This window comes from Zingiber officinale, chromosome 8B, assembly GCF_018446385.1.
Source record: "Zingiber officinale cultivar Zhangliang chromosome 8B, Zo_v1.1, whole genome shotgun sequence".
In the NCBI taxonomy this organism is placed as follows: domain Eukaryota; kingdom Viridiplantae; phylum Streptophyta; class Magnoliopsida; order Zingiberales; family Zingiberaceae; genus Zingiber; species Zingiber officinale.
In genome coordinates this window covers 28,296,291-28,312,020 of record NC_056001.1, presented here as the reverse complement: position 1 = coordinate 28,312,020, position 15,730 = coordinate 28,296,291, and the positions used below count along the sequence as shown (strand labels likewise).

General features: G+C 35.3%; 2 protein-coding genes across 4 annotated transcripts; both read right to left on the bottom strand.

Annotated features, from left to right (window-relative positions):
- Positions 1 to 4,977: 4,977 nt before the first annotated feature.
- LOC122015137 (noroxomaritidine/norcraugsodine reductase-like) lies at positions 4,978 to 6,371 on the bottom strand. Its single transcript, XM_042571867.1, has 5 exons — positions 6,188 to 6,371; positions 5,912 to 6,119; positions 5,631 to 5,847; positions 5,427 to 5,533; positions 4,978 to 5,327 (listed from the first exon to the last, which is right to left on the bottom strand). The coding sequence occupies exons 1-5, from the start codon at positions 6,286 to 6,288 to the stop codon at positions 5,151 to 5,153; spliced, it is 810 nt and encodes a 269-aa protein (XP_042427801.1). The 5' UTR covers positions 6,289 to 6,371; the 3' UTR covers positions 4,978 to 5,150.
- Positions 6,372 to 7,480: 1,109 nt separating this feature from the next.
- On the bottom strand, positions 7,481 to 15,153 carry LOC122017500 (protein HESO1-like). 3 transcript variants are annotated; one of them, XM_042575132.1, is made up of 9 exons: positions 15,105 to 15,153; positions 14,152 to 14,344; positions 10,846 to 10,992; positions 8,916 to 9,094; positions 8,749 to 8,844; positions 8,549 to 8,615; positions 8,298 to 8,422; positions 8,047 to 8,142; positions 7,481 to 7,962 (listed from the first exon to the last, which is right to left on the bottom strand). In XM_042575132.1, the coding sequence occupies exons 2-9, from the start codon at positions 14,318 to 14,320 to the stop codon at positions 7,681 to 7,683; spliced, it is 1,161 nt and encodes a 386-aa protein (XP_042431066.1). In that variant the 5' UTR covers positions 14,321 to 14,344; positions 15,105 to 15,153; the 3' UTR covers positions 7,481 to 7,680. The 3 variants fall into 3 exon arrangements, with proteins under 3 accessions (XP_042431066.1, XP_042431065.1, XP_042431067.1); XM_042575131.1 differs by having other exon boundaries at positions 14,961 to 15,147; XM_042575133.1 differs by lacking the exon at positions 10,846 to 10,992 and having other exon boundaries at positions 14,961 to 15,147.
- Positions 15,154 to 15,730: the final 577 nt, after the last annotated feature.

Here is a 15,730-nt window from a genome sequence, read left to right as displayed (position 1 = left end):
ACTTATGGATGTGACACTTCTGACTGGCCAAGCTTGAGGCTGCCTGGAGATAGTCCAATCGGCCTTTGTACTTCTTGAGCGGGGGTGGATTCATCACTTCTAATTGTCAACTGGTTGGGAAATCTGGCCGCTTGGGAAAGCGAACGAAGAATTAGTGGTCCTTCCAATGCCTATTGGAGGACGACATTTTATCAAAGAAAACTAACTCCACTCAGGCTTGGAAGAGGAAGGTCCCCGGCTCTGACAACTTAGGGTAATAAAAATAATGGAAGAGTCGAGGAGTCAAAGGAATGTCGTACAGGTGGAACAGGACGACGACCCCGCACAGTAGCCGAAAGGAGTTCAGTACTAATTGGTTAAAGAAAATATGAAAATATTTATAGACTGCCGAAAAGAAAAGGTCGACAAGGAATCACAGACCGACGATAAATTGGTCCTTAAAGAAACACAGAAAACCTGGTGGACATGTGTGCGGTCGATCGTACGTGGAAGGAATGACAATTTCATGGTAAGAGGGAAACTCATAGGTGGATTTTAAGGTTTCAATATCGTCCCCATCGAACTTGGACTCTATGGAAGTGTACCAGAGCCCAGAGACAGAGACCGAAGGCTGCGAGGAGCTGGCCATTGAAACAGAGATGAGGAAGAACAATACGCAGATTCGAACAAGAAAATATAGAAGGAGCTTACAAGAAAGATCAACAGAGAAGAAAGAGGCAGCCAGACGTCGTGGGGAGAGCTCGAAGACAAAGGCACATGAAATGAAGAAGACGGTGACACACGTGAGGTTTATAAAGCCTCGCGGTCGATCATCCTTGGCCGTCCGATCCATGGTTGCGAAAAACTAAGAGAAGATCCAGCCGTTGAATTCGAAAAGAACTGTCATGTCGCTAGTGGATATCTGTTTGTTACGTCAATCGTGCGGTGGTAGAAAGGATGACACATGGCGCTCAGTCACCGGGAGTCATTAATGAGACTTAATTAAAAGGTATGGCCACATGCTTGGCCATAATGATCGAAGATTTGCACAGTCTTCAAGAAATCTGGATGACATCAGGACATTCAGTCGAGGAGGCGCTAGGAAAGGATGAAATTCGCCAAGTGTCGTTACTCATCGTCCCGACCGGACGTAGATAATGGACTTGCACATTGTCGAACGCCTGGGCATCTTCCACTAGGAAAGGCATGATCCGAGCGACAACTACGAACTCAGATTGACGCAATGAAGCCAAACGACGAATATGCTTGTGCCGATCAGAAACTGGGGAGCACATTTAGGGTCGGTTGCGTAAGACACCGAAGACGTTACTTGTCGGTCAATTGTATTTGTAGCCTCCTTCGACTAGACTTGAGGGGAAGACTTGTGATGCGGCGATAAAGGAAAGCCCACCTGGCGCGGAGTCAACTGTCAAGGTAGAGGTCAAAGTCAAGGTGGTCAACGCCCAAGTGGCAGAGGGTCGAACGGAAGACAATTGTAACGACCGGTCGGGCAGTCAAGGCCTGACCGACGGGAGGCATATTCGAGTCGATCACCCGTCCAACTCAGGATGATACGTGAGACAGCCGATGCTCAACATGGAGCAGTAGGACACCAAAGGAGACCGGATAGCTGGTCCAAATGGGGAGGACATGTTACTACATAGACACCGCATGGAAGAGCAATTAAAGTTGCTAGCGCGGAGGGCCCCTGGCCGAGTGGCTTCCCGCTCAGCCAAGCAATGAGACCTGGTCATGGACGGAGCGAAGTCCCAGCCGAGCGGCTACCCTGCTCGGCCAAGCAATGAGACCATTATAATATCTCTCAATATCCTTTTGGAAGATAATGTCGCTGACATGAGGCATAGTCGACATGAGACATAGTCGACAGGCGGATCGTACTGCGAAAACTTCTGCTGTCTCATCAGGGATATGTATGCCCTGTTAAGATATGTTGTCAGAGGTACTTTCTTAACAAGTCCTTTCATAGGGCATATTGGAGATCATTCTCATGCCTCGAGAAGTGAGCACGTTGCCCACCAGGGCTCTATATAAAGGAGGGTCCATCACCGGTGGAGGTACGCATTATCTACTATTTACGCATAGTTCTACAGTTGCTCCACTTTTCTCCACATTCCGGTGACTGACTTGAGTGTCAGAGGGCCAACGCTGGGGGCCTCTTCCCAGACTCGACACTAACGTTAATTGTTTTACAGAGCAGAGCGAGGTCTACACCCGATCAGCGAAGCCGCCACATCCTCAGCTTTCCACCTTCCTGCTTTCGGATAGGATCAGTGATCTTCATGAAAAAGTTTATATGACACCTCCTCCTGGTATTTCACATCAACCTGGTGAAGTTTACAGGCTTCATAAAGCGCTTTATGGTCTCAAACAAGTACCTCGTGCTTTGTTTGAGAAGTTTTCTACAATGATTACTTCACTTGGTTTTCATCCTAGTAATCATGATTCAGCATTATTTGTTAGATGTACGAGTGTAGATCGTTTTCTTTTATCATTATATGTTTGATGATATGATTATTATTGATGATCTGATAGAATTACTTCCCTAAAGTCTGAGTTGACTTGTCATTTTGATATGAAAGACTTGGGTATACTACGTTACCTTCTGGGCATTAAGGTTGTTTATTCCTCAAAAGGTTATCTTTTATCCCAATCAAAGTATATATCTGATCTGTTTTTGTGTGCTTGTCTTATTGATAATAGAGTCGTTGATACTCCTATTGAGACTAATGCTCGATATTCTCCATTTGATTGCTCACCTTTGTCGGATCCTAGTTTGTACAGAATTATTGTTGGAAGCTTGGTTTATTTCACTGTGACTCGTCCAGATATTGCGTATACTGTTCATGTGGTTAGTTAATTTGTCGCTGCACCAACTACAATTCATTGGGTTGTTGTTCTTCGTATTGTCAGGTGTCTTTGGGGCACTCAATTTTAAAGGTTTTTATTTCTTTCTATTTCATCTCTTGAACTACGTGCATATTCTAATCAGGATTGGGCCCGTGATCCTACTGATCGTAAATCTACCACTGACTTCTACATTTTTCTTGATGATTCCCTCATTTCTTGGAAGAGTAAGAAGCAAGATGTTATTTCTAGATCTTTCACAGAAGCTAAGTATCGTGCCATGACCTCAACTACTTGTGAGATAGTTTGATTGTGTTAGTTGCTTGCGGATATAGATTTCTCTCTTCATCAACCTACTCTGTTATATTGTGATAATCAGAGTGCTCTTCAAATTACACGCAATTCAGTTTTTCATGAGTAGACGAAATATATTGAAATTAAGTATCACATTATTCATCACCATCTTCAGATTGACACTATTATATTATCTTTTGTTTTTTTAAAACTACAGATTACTGATATATTTACTAATTCACATTCTACTTTATGCTTTTATTTCTTATCTGACAAACTCTCAATACTTCTAGCTGTAGCATCGTGAGTTTGAGAGAGATGTTAAATTATATATATTTATTTGTTTATAATTTTTAGGATAATTTAATCTTTTTTCTTTTTATATTTAGATTTTAGGTTTTCTTAACTAAATTATATAAGTCCTTATGCTCTATATTTTTAATTATCAATTTTAAATTCAATTAATTTTTATTTCTTCTTTCTTCATTTCTAGAACACCTAGAGATTGTGTACCAACTAGCGTGTCCTAGTCTTTATGTTTGTTTTTTTTTTCCTGTTTAATGTGCATGTCTTTCTTAAACGATTAGAAAGAGAAATACTGGCTTTATCTTTAATGGTAGGTACACTATTCATCAGTCCTTTTGAGGATCCAAATCAGCATTGCTTTGTCTTAACGGTTAGCACGTTGATATTATATTATTGAAGGTGTCGGGTTAAAATCCTCTTAATAATAAATAGAAATATAATACTTGTATAATGTTATATGAGGTACCGTATTTGAGTCCTCTTAGCAATAAAGTGGAATTGTGTTTCCTCAAAAAATTTCTTTAGAGGTTTTTAGAGTATGGGATCGTTTAGCGATGGGGTCAATCATTATAAAATGTTATTCTACCTTAATTTGTTCCCAGAGTCTACTATCAAAAATTTATCCTACCTTAAATTGGTCCCGGAGCTATGATGTCATGGTAGAATATCTAGGTTGTCACCCAGACACTCGCGATTCAAACCTAATTTACGACGTATTTATAGAGATTTTTCTTTTAAATAAGAGGTATAACTAAGGATGTTGAATTTTTGGATTGATCATCGTATGCATTTTTTCGATTTACTGAGATTGTTTTTTTTTTTTCAAGAGATCCGGACCATTTTCACCGCACCAACGGATTTTCATATATAAGTTTAAAACAATTTGATTAAAGAACTCGAACCTCTTAAAAACCTAGACAGAGAAAAAATAGCATTAAGGAAAGCACCCATACAATTAGCTCCCAAGCCCTGGCAACCCAGCAAATGGCAAGTCAAAATAAAAAGCAAATGGAGATAGATCAGGCAGCCAAGCAAATGGCAAGAGAATATCAAAAGCCAATGGTTCACCCTATCTAAGTCTATCAAGGTATAACCAAATCCGATCAAATTGCATCATCAATCTTACCCTATTACTTCTTTGTCTTATTACTATTTTATTGATTAATGATAATAATTATGCAGAAGTATATTATTTGACAAGACGGAGTTCAAATGACATAATCAGTCCTACAATATTGTCCTTTTATCATTTTGGATCCAAAAACAAATATATTATTATTTGACAAGAGGCCAAATGGCATCGTCAAATTCTACCATGTTCCTACTCTGTGATGTTTCTATTTTATTGATTAACGGTGGTAATAATTCAGAAGGATTTTATTTGACAAGAGTCAAGAGGTTACAGTGCATAAGGCTCCGGATATTTATTCTACATGCAATTGTCATAAAATAGATAATTACATACATCGCATATGTTTTTCATCATCTGTCCTCGAATTATATAAAGTAAATCACACTTATAACTAACTATCAAGTTGAAAGGATTTTCTATCCGAGAATATATATATCTATCGGAAATAGAACTCTTACACATTATACCAAGTCTGCCATCTAACCAACTGGGCAGGGACTATAATTCTCCGTACAAGAACTTAAATGAAGAGTTCGACTACACCCACCTTATTCAAAGATATCTCCGTAGCTACTTAGTGATTTCCGTTGATAATTCTACCTCCGTCGACGACGATAACCTGACCATTCACGTAGCAAGAAGGAGGGAGGCAAAGGAAGGCCACGACGCCGGCCACATCCTCCGGCTCCCCCCAACGCCCAAGAGGCACGCGATGATTTTCCCTCGCCACAAATTCCTCATCTTCCAGCAACTGCCACAACAAACAAATACATATTCATTAGCCAATTTTTTGTTTCTTTCGCCGATAATCCTCTGTTTTTTTAGATAACAACAGGCTGTGTTCACTTACAAGCTCAGTGAGTGGCGTTTTTATGTACCCTGGAGCTACACTGTTTGTTCTAATGTTATCTCTGGCCCATTCACAAGCAAGATTTCTCGTCAGTTGATTCATTGCTCCTAATCAAATGAAGAGAGAGAGCGAGAGAGAGAGAAGAAAATAGTTCACATTCCAAATGATTCAAGCAAATTCAAATCAACAACGTGAAAGAAGTACCTTTGGTTGATGCATACACAGAGAGATTATCTTGGGCAATTAAGCCAGAGATGGAGGTGATGAACACAATACTCCCACCTCCACAAGCTTTAAGAAGAGGGTAAGCGAGTTGGCTCAAGTGGAACGCCGATTCCAGGTTTGTGCTGATCAAGAGCTTGAAATCCTCCATTGTTTGCTCCACCGCCGGTTTGTAGACCGCCGTCCCTGCATTGTTAACCTGCAAAACGAAGAATATTATCAAATCGGTTTCCATGAGTATTCGGATTTGAGGAAATTATTACCAGAATGTTGAGCTTCCCGTCGAATTGGGACTTCACCGTCGCCATGAGCTTCTCTCTCTCGCTCGGGGACGAAACGTCGCAGACAGATCCGGTGACGTTGAGCTTGGAATCGCGCAATTGTTGCAGGCACTTCTCCAGATCTGCTTGGCTGCGGGCGCAAGTGTGCACTGCCGATCCAAGTCTGGCGAGCTCCTCGACGATTGCATACCTAAGTTAAGCTTGATGGATGAGTAGAAATATATAGATGGAAAGAGGAATATTCGATAGAAGAAGTACCCGATTCCCTTGGAGCCTCCGGTGACCAGAGCAGTCGACCCGGCGAGAGACCATCTGTTTGTCTGGATGGGAGTGTGTTCCGGCGCGCTGCTCCTGCTCATGCTTTCTATATTCGATGGGAGTAGTGTGTTCCGGCGAGAGAAAGGAGCGTTGTGCAGAAGACAAGAGAAGATAAGGCGCAGATATTATAAATAATACTTTTTGGGCAAAAACTAAGGACATTTCTTTTATTATAGTTTACTATATTCTAAACATTATGGTCATCATTATTATAATATATTAAAATTATTTTAAATGATTATTACAATAATGGCCTTTGTTGTGGAAGTGATTTTTTTCTATAATTTTTGTTATTTTTTAAAAAAATACATACGGAAAAAAACAATGCACTATTAAAATTATTAAAAAAAATATTAAAGTAAACTGATTCAATTTAATTACAATTATTAAAACTAAAATATTATTTTATTAAGATACCTTTTTATTAAAATTATTGTCAATGGATTAAAATCAACATTATAATATAAATGTTATTTCCATAATTTTTATTTACTTTTTATAAGATGTGTACTGGAAGCATAATTAATAAATATGATTGAAATTCAAAGTAGGTCATTGTAAGTCAAACGAGCCAGTTATTTATTTGTACGATTTATTACGAATCCGTGTCTATCCTCGGAATTGATCACTTGGAAAAACTGTATCATCTGTTTTTAAGTGATTATTAAAAAATAATAATCATGAGTACAATTGCACAAAATTCCCATCAATACGAGATCCAAGAAAAAATCTATTACACCAAGTTTTATCCCATTTATATTTGTAAAACTCTATTTTTTAACAGTAAAAATTTTCCCAAAAGGAAAAATACAAAAAAATCCCTCTTTATTTTTCAAAAGAAATTTATGAGCTCGTAAATATGATTTATTAACTAATTAAGTACTTCCTGATAGTTGTGACTTTATAATGAATTTAATACAAGAAAAATAATTTTAAAAAATAATTTTAATTTATAAGATAAGAAGGCTAACTTAGATCAAACCTCCATTTGGTTCATTGAAGGATCAAATGTGGAGTCACCAGTCATGCACAGCCCGAACTAGGTAGAACTCAATTCAGGCTGGTTAAGCTCGGCCTTGGCTAACTCTTATCGAGACACATCGTGTCAAATCAGATAAGAAAGCTAGCTTAGACCAAACCTCCATTTGGTTCATTGAAGGATCAAATGTGGAGTCACCAGTCATGCACAGCCCGAACTAGGTAGAACTCAATCCAGGCTGGTTAAGCTCGGCCTTGGCTAACTCTTATCGAGACACATCGTGCCAAATCAGTAAGCACCAAAACTAGGCTGGGTACAATTTCTACAACCTTGATATGAAATTAACTTAACACCAAATGCAGCAACGCTAACCAAACAGTTACGGTTAATCGAAAAACTCTAAAAGGTCGCGATATGTGAATCCGAAACTGGCAACAGAAGTCGAGGGCGGAGATCAAACCCTATCCAGCCTTACTGCATTCTCAAACTGTTGCTCAATGACACCAATGTCAAGATATTGGCTCCTCCTATTGTAATTCGCTGACAATTGCTGCTCGCGAAACTTAGAAGCAAGGAAAGGCCTAGTCAAAAGAGAGAGCAAGGAGTTACGATCCGAGAGCACCGAACCAGACGAAAGCTTATTGTGCGCATTCTGAAATGCATTTGATATCTTAGGTAGTTCAACCCAGCGGACTGTTCTAGCAGCATTTTCCATTCGCTCGAAAGGATCCTCTATCTGTAAAGTTGAAAGATCATCAACTAGCTATAGACTGCAAGTAATAATTCCAAGAAATTTCAGCAGAAACATCAACAATCTTACAATCAGGGGCGGCGACCAATAAAAACGACGGCTGATTTGTCGCCCTTCATATGTAGAGATGCTATAATCCGAACCAAAAGTTCTAATATCTGAAAACTGCACACACAGATTAAATGTTGCTCAATAACCCAACAGACTTTCTTTCATAGCTTACTTTGTATAATTTCAAGATAAGAAAATAGAGGCTTCTTCAGTCTAAACAATAAATGTTGTACAATTAGGAAACTAGCCATGAATCTAAAAGACCGCACCTTGTCAAAAAAGGAAAGCAAAAGTTGAGCAAGAGAGCTTTGGTTTCTAAGTCTGCTAGATGTGAACCTCTGTATATTTGCAGAACACACATCCTCAAAATGACTCCCAGAGAAGCTACTCCATCCTGCAGCAACAAACAGTATAAAATACAAACACGCTAAGGAAAGGCCTATATCATAATTATAGACATGCAGGTATGCCAAAAAGACGCAAGAAATAAAGATGTTACAAGGCTCTAGAAGACACATACCTCGATTAGAAATTCTTTCTTCGTTAATTATTGCTCGCAGTGGTGGGAAAATTGGTGGTTCGCAAGTCTGGTAAAGAAAAAGTAAAACAACACATAAGCAGTCTTATAACCAAACCACACGAAGGATTCTAGAAAAGAATTTGATAGTTGATATTGCATCAAGAAATGCGCAAAAAAGAATCACAGACTCACAACTTCACCTGAAAATGGAAGATAACCAACAAACATAGGGCATATGAACTTAAACTCCCAGACTTCGGATCATTAATATCTTGTGCTTTAGCCCACTCCTTCAGCTGAGAAAAGGAATGGAGTCACATCACAAAGGAATCTAATAACAGTATAAAAAATTCTTACGACTGCTGACCACTAAAACCATGTCACGGAAACGGTCATCTATTTCAGATAACCATTTGAGAAAGTTGGACTTCATCACACCAAGATGATTATTAATGGAGACATCAAAAGAAATATTATGCTGCCTGCTAACGTATTTAAGCAGAGGAACTCTTGCATTTGGAATGTACTCAACAGACCTAGCAAGACCTGAAAAAGAGATAGCAAATAGAAATCACTCACATTTTTATGGTCGTATTGAAGATTCCAGATAGACGATAAAGATAGTTTTAAAAATTTCCTATTTGCAGACTTTGTTGTGTCTTTTTTAAATTTCAAAATAGGCCAACAATTGTAAAAAGTATACCTCCATAGAATTAAAGAGTTATTACGGTATAAATTATTTCTTTGAGGGTAGTTAGCTTTGCATGCTTTTCATTTAGTAGCACCATATAAATATCATATATAAGAAGAATTCAAATAGGGGAATTTGTCCATAATTGAACTTCTAACAAAATGACAGCCCAAGAGATGAGCCCATTGGTTGATCAAAGTAATACATATAAAACCAAATTTTGAAAAACATAACTCATTTCTATCGTGACATTTTGCATTTTTATGTAAAAGGAAGTTTGAGTTTTCTAAACTTACAACAGGCATAAAATCATGGTTTCAGTGTGAAGTGATATTATACATATACTTAGTATGAGCTCTCCTATATGAGAGAATAAGTAGGTCACAACTAGGAGTTGGATGTTCTAATATGCCCTTAAAGAAAACAACGTACTCATGCATGACCAACTCAAAGATTTAAAGATAGTTTAAGAATTGACTCACTTTGCCCTTCCAAAGGAGCTTTTTCCATAATGGGTAGACTTGAGCTTTTAAAACAACTCACTGAATCTTCTTTGTGCAACATCTTATTTTACTACTAGAAATGATTTAGTTTTGTGGGAACTTGCTTTTCTAGTGAAATTTTAAGAATTCTTATTTATTAATTCTAAATTACGTATTTATTTCAAGATAGACTATTTTTAAACATATTTTACTTAAATAGAAAAGAAAAGCTAGCATATCCGAAAACCTCTGATTCTTCACCTATGGTATCATCCCAGTCACCCTCCAGCCATTGCCCTGTTATTCTCCCATTCACTACAGCATTAGTCCCTCCGATACCAAGTATTGTTGGTCAACACTAACACGAAATCAATCCAGCTTATGAACTTGAGATGAATTTGATATAAACTAAAGACTTTTAAACATTGTAAGTATTACTGAGTGAGAATCTTAGCATACAGTTGTCTTCACTACCAGTCCATCTCCTCTGTTTAAGAGACATTGGTTGAGTTTGCAAATTGACATCACAGTCTCTTATTTCTCTACCTTTTTACTTTATATTGTATAGAGAGATAAGGTCTAGAAATAATCTTATAATTTTTGTTGCCAAAGGATCAATCTCGAATATATCTTGGGTGGAGGGCTGGATAAAACCATCCCACCTTATAATTTTTAACAGAGAATTTTTCTTCAAGTTTGAACTTTCTAACAGTATCGTGTCTCATTTAAATTTATATTTTGTTAATTGTTTCACTCATTTTGCTGTGTTAATCATCTTATGTACTAAACCCTTGATCAGAAGCTATACACCAAAAAAAAAAAAGACCTAATAAATAAGTGATACAAAATAATAGACATTAATAGGAAACTAAGATTAGTTAAAATTTAAAAGACAAGATAATATTTACTCTCCTGATGTAAATTTTTTGATGGCACTATTCCAAACTTATGCTTGCTAGAAAGCATGCAATATAATCATAGTATCAAAATTTTCAGTAAAAATTCAAATCATTGTCAAAACACTAATTCCAAAGTTGTGTTCTTATCTGATATACAGTTGATAGTCTAAGAACAAAAACAACAACATTATTGTACAAAAAATAGTATATAAAGAAATTGCATACTAGTTCTTTGCAATTCAAACTTTATTTGCCAGAGACAAATTCTTTTCACATCGTGGTCGTCGATTTGAACTGAAACATCTATATCACCCCATTTGGTGTAAAGGTTGGACACAAATGAACCAAAGGGCTTCACTAGTGGCACATCACCTATACAATAATTAGGTAGAAGTCAGTGTAAACTGTGAGAACAAAATTTTGATTCAAATGAAGTCAGTTGCCTTTAACAAAACTGGGTAAGTCAAAACACCCCTAGTGTTGATGTTATATTAAATTGAAATATATCTATGGTCAATGTGTTTTCCTTGATAGGTCAATCACAAATTGGGAGGCAAGGATATACAAGATAAACACCCCTAGTCTTGATTTTTTTTTTCTTGGTACTAGACAAATTAACCCATCATATTCAAGATAAACAAAAAACTTGCTGTGATTGTGACAATTGATACATTAAATTTGAATCTTAAATTTTGGAGGAAAAAACTTTAAAAGAAAATTAGAGATCTAAATATTAGTAGAACAAAAAATGAAATAGATGACATGCAATTCTTTATTCTAGAATCAAGAAAGAAGTGATGGAATGATTATGATGAATGAGCATGAAAACCCTGTTAGCAAAATCTTATAAAATTAGATGTCTAAAATAAAATCACTAAAATATTTTTTGAATCAAAATTACCTATAACATTTTAAAGTAATTAGACTAAAACAAAAGAAGAAAATATCTATTCTTTGGACAAGGTAATAATAGCTATTGTATAACGTATTAATATAGTTGAGGAAAACTTGTAAAAACGTATTAATGTAGCCTATAAGGTATTATATACTTGTAAGAACTATAAAAACTTATATATATATATATATAGCTAAGAAAGAGGTTAAGAAAGCTGTAAATGAAGTTAAAAACGAAACTTTTAAATGCTTATATCGAAAATTAGATACAAAAGATGGGAAAAAAAGACATTTATAGAATAGCTAAAGTAAGAGAAGATAAAGAAAGACAAAAGATATTATCCAAATAAAATATATTAAAGATGAATGTAATAAGTTACTAGTAAATGATGAAGAAATAAAAGAGTGGTGGTAGAGGTATTTTCATCAACTTTTTAATAAAGGGTTATGTGACCAACTTAACCTAAGTAATTTAAGTATGTAGTACAAAAATTTAAATTTTTATCATAGAATTCAAACTTCAAAAGTAGAACAAGCTTTAAATGGGATGCAAAATGAAAAAATAGCTGGACCAGATGATATTCCGATAGAGGTATAGAAATATCTAAGAAAATAAGATATTGAATGACTTACAAAGTTATTAAACCTGATATTAAAAATGATAAAAATGTCTAATTAATGATGGTTAAGTACTTAGTCCTCTTATATAAGAGCAAAGGAAATGTACAAAATTGTGCAAATTATAGGGATATTAAATTAATGAATCATATTTTGAAACTTTGGAAAAAAAGTAATGTAACAAATATTAAGGAAGAAGGCCATGGTAACTGAAAACCAATTTGAATTTCAAGCAAGAAAACCACGGTGACCAAAATTCAATTTGAATTCATGCTTGGAAAATCGATAATAGAAATTGTAAATCTTCTTAGACAACAAATTGACAAGATTTACACATTGTATTAGTTGACTAGAAAAAGCTTATGATAAAGTCACACGAGAAATTATATGAAAAATTCTAGAAAAGAGTATTAGTGTAGCATATATTGAACTAATTAAAAATATGTATGAGGATGTAACGACAAAAGTAAAAAAAATTTGGTGGATTAATCGAAGCATTTCCCATAAATATAGGGTTACATCAAGGATCAACTCTAAGTCCCTGTATTTTTACATTAATCATAAACGGACTTACTAAATACCTCCGAGACACGGCACCGTGGTGCATATTGTTTGCAGTTAATATTATTTTGTTAGATGAGTCACGTAAAGGCGTAAACGCTAAACTTGAATTTTGGAGGGAAGCATTGGACGCGAAAGGTTTTAGGTTTAGTAGAATAAAGACAGAATATATAGAATTTAAACTTAGTAATATTAAACGTAATGAAATAATTATTTAGATAGAAGATGATGAGTTGTCTCTAACTGAGATTTTTAAGTATTTAGGTTCATTTTTTGCAAAAGGATAGAAAGATTGAGAGAAATATCTTACATAAAATACAAGCAGGATGCTTGAAATGAAGGAAAACATCGGGTGTTCTACCCTTAATACTTAAATGAAAGTTCTATAAAATAACAGTTAGACCTGCTATGTTATATGAAGTTGAATGTTAGGTTATAACTTGATTACATGAGCAAAAGATGAGAGTTGCAGATATGAGAATGTTAAGGTGGATGTGTGGACATACGATAATGGATAGCATACGAAATGAGAGCATTAGTGAGAAAGTTAGAATTGCATCTATTGAGGAAAAACTCCGAAATGTACATGTAAAATGGTACAAACATGTACTTATACAATCAATAAATGCTCTACTTAGGCAATGTGAAACTATGACAAATATACACATCAAACGAGGAATATCAAAAAAGGCTTAGTTAACAACAATAAAATAAGATAAAATTTATTTAAATATAAATGATGATATAGTAGGGGATAGAGCTTAATGACATAGAAGGATCCATATAACCAATCTCACCTAGTGGGATAAAGTTGGGTTGTTATTGTATTAATGTAATTGAGTCCTTTTGCATTTAATACCAACTTACTCTCCCATTATTTTTTTTCTTAAAGCAAAAACAATGTTACCGAGCATTCTGTTGATGAAATGCATTGTCAGCTTTATTTATTTTTTTTAAAAAAAACTTAAGAATATTTCAACCTTTTTTACTAATTAATCCAACTGCAAAAATTAAATTCACTTTTACTAATTTCATTCCTCATTATTAAATTTCTTGTCTTAAATATATAATAAGATGATACATTAACCGGTATAAATAGAGGTAATGTTAGTATCAATATGAAAATTTTTAATTATTCAGATGAAGAAAATTATATTAATTTAATAACAAATTATGATTTATTAAAAGTTATAGTTATCCAGGTAAAGTTGTTGCTTTGTGATCAAAAGATCACGGGTTCGAATCTTGGAAATAGCCGCTTACAAAAAACAGGGTAAGGCTGCGTAAAAATATTCTAGGTAAACAATTAGGCAATTTAAAAAAAAAATCAAATGATAATTGTAATACTTATGAGTTATTAAACATTACTATGCCATAAGATATTTATCAATTTTGGAATTCAAGTTTGAGTATGAAAGTGGTTGTAGATACTATAAACCATTTAATCTCAAAAATTACCTCCAAATGGTACCAAACCTCGAAGACAATCTTTCAATTGATTAATCTCATTGAGCCGTTCGACTCGATCACTTTCCGATGGTTTTATCTCGACAAGGATGTCTCTAAGACAACTCTCAAGCACACGAACTCTATTGTTGCTAGTTGATGAAGAACCATACGAGTCCATCAGTCAACAAAATGATATGAGTGCCTGCAACAACTAAACATAGTTATCTACGAAGCAAATTACAAGATCAACAAAGAAAGTTTGGGTAATTCTACAATTTAATTTACAAAGTGCCAAGAAATGGCAAACAACATTTTCACTAAAAACAAGTGTGCATAATATGCAAACTATCAGAAATTACACTGGATATAACATTGTGACCTTGGGTAAAAATTACTAATCCAAAGTAACTTGTCCATTTCCTTAGATAGATTGCTAAGTGTTATTTGCGAGTTGTGAGACCTACAGCTCCAGTTTTAAAAGAGTCAACAAGAGTAAAGGCACACCGACTTATCCTTCCTAACATTTAATGAACAGAACATCCGAAAATTCTAAAAGAAAACAGGAAACACATATTTTGCATACACTTTTTAGGTTTCTCCAAAAGATTTTAAAAGGCTCCAGCCTGAATAACAAGAGAATATTTCACATATAAAGACAGTTAATCACGCGAAGATATTTGAATCTTTATCCGTTAAAAAAAAAAGGAGAAAAGTCACCGGAGAAAGGCAAAACGCGCAGTCAACCAACAAAAACCTAAATCTTGCATGGTGAAGAAAGAAAAGCGCGATCAAGAAACACAAGAAGCTCCACTGCGTGCCTCAATCGCTGTAACGAACAACAATGCCGCAGGCCCAAAGAAAAAAGCACGGAGCAAGAGATCGTCGTCGAGGGGGGAGAGATTGGTAGTGTTCGCCGGTGAATCTTTTCAATTCATACCCACTACAAATCGAATATTTATTACCATTTTCGCCGTTTCCTTGCCGGTTGAAAGAGGATGACTTCGAGACGGGAATACGGAGCGACTGTTAATATATTTTATCCGAATATTCAATTAAATAATACATACTAATTTTTTTTTAAAATCACTAATTATTTTTTTATGCTATATATTTATATGTCTAATTTTTTAAATATCATATTAATTTTAATATATTTTTTATTGATGATAGTTGAATGAAAAATAAAAATTATTAAAATAAAAAAATCTAATCGCGATGAATATGAAAATAGAGGTTTTAAAATCTAATACGAACTCGACACATTCCTTTCCAATCCAATGGCACCACTTCACTTTATTCTTTATTTCCTTTTTCCTCTCTCCCTCCTCTTTTAAGCCTTTTATTTTTTTTTTCTTCCTTTCCAATCCAATGGCACCACTTCACTTTATTCTTTATTTCCTTTTTCCTCTCTCCCTCCTCTTTTAAGTCTTATGTTTTTTTTTTCTTCCTTTCCAATCCAATGGGCAATGGCACCACTTCACTTTATTCTTTATTTCCTTTTTTCCTCTCTCCCTCCTCTTTTTAAGTTTTTTGTTTTTTTTTCCTCTCTCTCTCACTCGGAACTCGGGAGTGGAGTGGGTTGAGTCGA